This window comes from Haliotis cracherodii, unplaced genomic scaffold, assembly GCF_022045235.1.
Source record: "Haliotis cracherodii isolate W230 unplaced genomic scaffold, xgHalCrac1.p SCAF_4, whole genome shotgun sequence".
NCBI classification, from domain to species: domain Eukaryota; kingdom Metazoa; phylum Mollusca; class Gastropoda; order Lepetellida; family Haliotidae; genus Haliotis; species Haliotis cracherodii.
Window position 1 is genome coordinate 59543714 of NW_027266297.1, and position 6854 is coordinate 59550567.

The 6854-nt window shown below is 42.3% G+C and overlaps 1 protein-coding gene across 1 annotated transcript in view; it reads right to left on the reverse strand.

Annotated features, from left to right (window-relative positions):
- Window positions 1–6854, reverse strand: part of LOC139479889 (nose resistant to fluoxetine protein 6-like) — a 28673-nt gene extending 21819 nt beyond the window's left edge. The window contains exons 1-3 of the mRNA XM_071262809.1: window positions 6642–6854; window positions 3092–3276; window positions 276–336 (exon numbers count right to left, since the gene is read on the reverse strand). Of these exons, the coding sequence (XP_071118910.1) occupies window positions 276–336; window positions 3092–3276; window positions 6642–6828 (433 nt within the window). The 5' untranslated portion in view covers window positions 6829–6854. The remainder of the gene's footprint in view (window positions 1–275; window positions 337–3091; window positions 3277–6641) is intronic.

Genomic DNA, 6854 nt, shown 5'->3' on the forward strand with positions numbered 1-6854 from the left:
ACAAATATCCACTGTCGTTACATGCGTATTATCCAGTAAACTACGGTTATAACGAAGTCAAAGGGGCCACTAATTTTAGTTATAACCGCAGTTCGTTGTAAGCATATATACAGCAACGTATACAGGAAATGGCCGGGACCAAAAACTAAGTTCGTTATATCCGCCAGTTCGTTATAAGCGTGTTCGTTATAAACGTAGTTAACTGTACATACATGAAGTTTTTCCTGAAACGATACCCATCCTCAAATAACCTGAGGAGATATCACAATAGTTACCTTTGTTGCGAAGTGATCTGTATCGGAAATACCAACCCAGATCTGAGTTCAACCGGTGTATCTAAAATTAAAAAACAACAATCATGAACCAACAGTATGTTCTTTGTTTAACGCGCCACTCAGCATCATTCCTTGAATATGATGTCAGCCTGCAAAACAAATCCAGTCAGGGCCAGAAAATCGATTGCTGCGGAACTATTCACCCAGAATTCCCACTGGGCTCAGAACCATCAGGTTTTGTTTGTTTGTTTATTTGTTTGTTGTTTAACGCCGCACTCAGCACAGCAATATTCAAGCTATATGACGGTCTGTAAATAATCGAGTCTGGTCTAGACAATCCAGTGTTTGACATCATGAGCATCGACCCACGCAATTGGGATACAATGACATGCATCAACCAAGTCAGCGAGTCCGACCACCTGATCCCGTTAGTCGCCTCTTACGACAAGCATAGTCGCCTTTTGCAGCAAACATGGGTTGCTGAAGACCTATTCTACCCCGGAATCTTCACGGGTCTCAGAACCATCAGGTAACAATGGAATCTGAACCAGGAAATTCAAAGGTCGTAATCATTTGAATATCATACAATATTCGTTAAACCCAACTCACTCACTTGTTAACCCAATACCATATATCTTTTAAGCTAAAAATATATTTTTAAAATGCCCCTCGTTCATGACGTAGGCCCTGTTATTTTCTGCTAGACAAGAGGCCTGGTATTAAAGAGCCGAGTTCAATGTATCCAATTGCGTTTGATGGTAATCTTCGCGGGGACGAAAAACAACTGAAAAGCGCCCAAATAGTACGAATGTCTAATTTGATTCTTCTCTGGGATGTAGACACACGTTTACTGTGTTTATTAACAAAGTGGGGGCACGGGTGGCCCAGTCGTCTAAGGCGCCGCGATTCGCGAAACCTATGATTGGGGGTTCGAATCCCGGTTCGCCCAGATTATGTTTCTAGGTTTGTCAGCACCATACCCGTGCTCGCGGGTTTCACCGAAGTGGTAAACGTCAGAGACCTGCATCACTTCGGGCTTTCCTCCCACATTAGCTGACCCGCCGTGATATAACTGGAATAATTTTAAAAGCAGCGTTAAATCCAACTCACTCACTCACTCACTATGAACAAAGTTGTAACATCACGTCCCGGTCAACCTTCAACGAGCTCCGTCAAATGAGGCGTTGAAGCCTCGCTGGTGTTACTTGTCTACTGCATATATGCTCACTATCATAATATCTCCTCATTTTCATTTTATGGCTTTTATATGTTTAGCATAGCAAGTTCTTCTCGGGGGTATATGTACTGATACTAAGGTGTAGCGAATGACCTTGTCAGCGCAGTTTTTATGAACGACAATCGGGCGACCACATAACCGCAACGTGAAAACGCGAAACCACGTTTCTGGTCATGACCATTTTTCTGGCCAAGGCCGCGAAGTCGGCCCGCTGCTGACCAAGCGGGTTCCGTTACCATAGACGCATTTGACGTCACCAGTTGTATTATGCCAACAGTCAACAGAGTATGGCAACAGTCAACAAAGTATGGCAACAGTCAACAGAGTATGGCAACGGTCAACAGAGTATGGAAACAGTCAACAGAGTATGGCAACAGTCAACAGAGCATGGCAACAGTCAACAGAGAATGCCAACAGTCAACAGAGTATGGCAACAGTCAACAGGGTATGGCAACGGTCAACAGAGCATGGCAACAGTCAACAGAGTATGGCAACAGTCAACAAAGCATGGCAAGTCAACAGAGTATGGAAACAGTCAACATAGCATGGCAACAGTCAACAGAGTATGGAAACAGTCAACATAGCATGGCAACAGTCAACAGAGTATGGAAACAGTCAACATAGCATGGCAAGTCAACAGAGTATGGAAACAGTCATTATAGCATGGCAAGTCAACAGAGTATGGAAACAGTCAACATAGCATGGCAAGTCAACAGAGTATGGCAACAGTCAACAGAATAGGGCAACAGTCAACAGAGCATGGCAACAGTCATCAACAGAGCATGGCAACAGTCAACATAGCATGACAACTGTCATCAGAGCATGGTCACCTGGTTCATTGTTTGGTTTCGAAGAATCATTTTATAGTAGTACATTCAACATAATCTTTCATCTTGTTTCCTAAGCAATAAATGAAAAAAACAATAATGAAATTTCACGATTCGACATATATATTCTTAAGGCACGAAACGGCCAATTATTCCATGTGTGAAACATTTCATGAAGAGTTTTGTAAAATTACATGAAAATAAAAGGTATAGTTCTATTTTCATTTTACTTGAACAAGAGATAAAGCGACTGAAGTGATGTCAAACGCATTTACCACACAGGAAACGCCTTATCAAGACAAGTGTCGAGTTTCTACCCATTCAACCATGTGTACACCGTTAAAGTGTATATATACTCACCGCCAAAAGAAACGCGAACCATAGAAACAGAGAAGTATATACGTTCAGAAGAGTTGTTTCCAATGTGTACCAGTTAATGACAAAACTAACAATCACTCAAGCGTTACCACAGAGTGTCTATATTCTTATCCCGATATGCTGCACGTGATTTACAAACTTTACACGCTAATCCTGCACAAGACAAATGGTGCATCTCGAGTCATGGATCTATGACGTCACATGTGATGCGTTCATGAGCGTCGGTTCAAACAACGTACTAGTATGCCTGTTTGTGCATAAACCAATCTAACATCTCTTTAATATGAGTAATTTTTCATAAATTAACCAACATATATGGTATTCGAGTTTCTCTTGTCGGTGAGTATATGATTACTGCACTGTTCTATAAAGACCTGTTTGAATAAGTTGTTGGCTGGAGAGGAGACCAGTAGTTTCCCGTAAGGATGTCGATTCCGCTGGTACCTATCAGGTTGTCTTCCGATATCTGACTTCAGACATTCTTGATGCGGTCCAAACCCGATTACTGTTTCACTCGTATGTTCCAGACGTGGTGCGCGGGCGCCAGAGTGCTGAACGGCTGAAAGTAAGTGAGTGAGTGAGTGAGTTGGGTTTAACGCCGCTTTTAACAATATTCCAGTTATATCGCGGCGTGTCAGCTTAATGTGGGAGGAAAGCCCGAAGTGATGCCGGTCTCAGACGTTTACCACTTCGGTGAAACCCACGAGCACGGGTATGGTGCTGACAAACCTAGAAACATAATCGGGGCGAATCGGGAGTCGAACCCGCATTCATAGGTTTCTGGCGTGCCCAAGGGACGCAACTCTGCACAGCGAATCGCGGCGCCTTAGACGACTGGGCCACCCGTGCCCCCCGGCTGAAATAATAAGCAAAATCCTGACAATGCCCATGTGGGAGATAATAGGGATATTCTGCATTAAACATCGTCTTAAAGATAGTTTATGAGTTATATAACCTGAACGATTATTCTGATCTATTAACAGTTAACGCAAGCTCCAACTTTGATACAGTTTCGCCCTCGCACTGTGAAGGTTCATACGCCATTGAACTCACACAAACTGAAAGTCATTTCTTGATTAAACGATTATAATGACGCCACGCTATTGTTGCTGTTTGTTCTGAGCCAGGAATTCACTGGCCATTCTGAACAGAATTTAAACGAGTGAAACTGACGCAACTATAGGTCATTATGCAGGAGAAATTATATGTCAACCCTAAAATGAGAAATCGACCCGTGAAGATCCATGGTAGAATAGGTCTTCAGCAACCCACGCTTGCCATTAAAGGCGACTATGTCGTTAGAGGCGACTAACGGTATCGGACGGTCAGGCTCGCTGACTTGGGTGATGTATGTCATCGTATCCCAATTGCGTTGATCGATGCTCATGATTTCAATCACTGGATTGTCTTGTCCAGAACCGATTATTTTTCAGACCGCCGTCATATAGCTGGAATATTGCTGAGTGCGGCGTTAAACAACAAGCAAAAAGAACAAACGAAAAAGACAGAGAAGTCACTCGAATCTGTTGATTCTCAAGATTATCCACCATATAAATGTTCCACATCCGGGCAGGTCTGCCGGAGGGGTTTCTTCAAAATATCGATAAAGCTGAAATCCCAGGTTGTAACTTTTAAGGTTGAGAATGTTACGCTGAACACCAGGGTTCGATTCCCGACATGGGTACAATGTGTGAAGCCCTTTTGTTGTGTCACCCGCCGTGATATTACCGGAATATTGCTAAAAGCGGCGTAAAACTAAACTCACTCACTCACTGTTAAGTGAACAATTGACTTGCCTTTGCATGTGTTTGTGACGGGTGTCTACGGTGGGACACTCACTTTTTCGCGAAGACCTGGTATCATCACTATTTGGTAGTGATTCATAAACACATGTTCATGCTGTAGTCGGAATCGTACAATCGAATCTAGTTTCTATCGAATATGGAAAGGGTTTTGTCACTTTTTTATTCACCATAGATTTAAGATAGACGTAGCACCAGTAATGAGCCTCTAACGTCCAAAAAACCATAAAAACGTTTATTGTTTAAGGCCATTTCATATTCTTTGTCCTCAGGTTATTCTCCCCCATCCCCATCAGCGCCGTTCATCAGATATGCAGAATGCAAAGAGAAGTTTGTTTGAATCATTTGGAACCGATATGTGTCTTGGTGCGTCAATACCACGCTACAATTAGATATATCAACACGTTTTATATTAGCATTAATTGTTTGGCAGAACATTGTTGCCTAGCATAGCATAACATAGCGGTTAACGTGTTGTCATTATTGAATTATAGGTGAGGTGAAATGGGGTCGCATCGCGTCCAAGATTATTGCACTTATATAGCGACGTGCATGCACGTGTATGTGTGTGTGTGTGTGTGTGTGTGTGTGTGTGCGGCTGCTTGTACTAGTCCGGACTGATGCCGATTTATAGTGCTAGCACACTGAAATACCATGCCGCAGTTAAACATGAATATCCCACTCAGACACAGTATACTGACTCCGAGCCGACCAGTTCTTGTTTTAGCCCCTTAATGCCGAGCGCCAGACAGGGTAACAACAAGTACCATCTTTTAACGTCTTTTGGTATGACGCGGCTGGGGATCGAACCCCGGACCTTTCACTCTCCGGGCGGACGCTCTACCATTACACCATGGAGGCGGTCTTTGAATTATATGAAATGAACCGGACAACCTATTGAATTTTAAACCTATTGACATTTTTAACATGGTACAAAAATAATTATATACTGTATTTCTTTCATTTTATTTTATGAAATATGACGCACATTGGTAAAATTCCACTCACACAATGTAATTCGAAAAATGCTAGGCCTACATTACATAGGCCATCAATTCAGTATCATGGTATTGTCTTCGAATATAGTTTTAAAATATTTCTGATGATTTGTGATACAATTTGGAAAAAAGTGAATGTTTCAATGTCAATTTTAGTGTTTTTCGTTCACAGTTGATCAAAATTGGCTCCAAGACAACTATCCTCCCACAGTTCATAAATGAACTAGCGTTTGGGTGGAATGGCGGTAGATATGTCTCTTTTAAACATAACTGAACTGGAAAAACTTACTTGGATATAACTTTTACTAAAACAACGAGAAGACATGAACAATAATGTGTTTTGGGTCCAAACACATTTGTTTTAGAGAAAAGGTCGTATGCTTAAAAACACTCTCAAACAACAACCTTGTGAGATGGTGGTTGCTCACTGAAGATGTGGTCGATCAGGATCAGAATAGGTCTTCAGCAGCAGGACAGACGATGACATGTATCAACCAAGTCAGCGAATATGACCACCCGATCCCGTTTGTCGCCTTTTACGGCAAGCAAAAGTTGTTGAAGACCTATTCACACCCCGAATTCTTACGGGTCCATAAACATACGAAATTTCTACTAAAAGCATTGTAAGCTTCCGACTATATCATAATCCCGTGTTAAAGAATGACTATCAAATGATGATACCAGGTGTTCGCGAAAAGATGAACGTATCCTGCACCACCAAACACATGCAAAGGCAAGTCAATTGTTCACCTAAAAAACACGGATATTATTGCATCGGAAATGTCCTCCTTATGTCTACCGGGGCGGTCGGGTAGCCTAGTGGTTAAAGCGTTCGCTCGTCACGCCGAAGACCCGGGTTCGATTCCCGACATAGGCACAATGTGTGTCCCCCGCCTTGATGTTGCTGGAATATTGCTAAAAGCGGCGTAAAACCATACTCACTCACTCATGTCTACCATAAAATCTTTTGAAAGCAATACTGAGGCCTTAAATGTTAACGACCAATAGAAAGATTCCGATGTACCAGTTTCACAGAAGAAAACAAGATGCATGGCGAAAAAATACTTGCACTTTCGAAATAAACATACGGAGCAATGTAATATTGTTTAAACTAATCTACTCACGATGGGTACATTTCTGATCATCCTTGACGATGTTCAAACCACGTGTGGCATAACTGGATAGGTGTTTGACCACCGGCGTCCCTGGAATCCCAAAATAATAATGGGACCCTTGAAGCCGCTCACATGAGAGTATCTGAGTGATCAGGGTTAGGACAACTACACAGGCCAAGGACACGTCCATTGCCATACTATCTTTCTGAGTAAGACCACTCC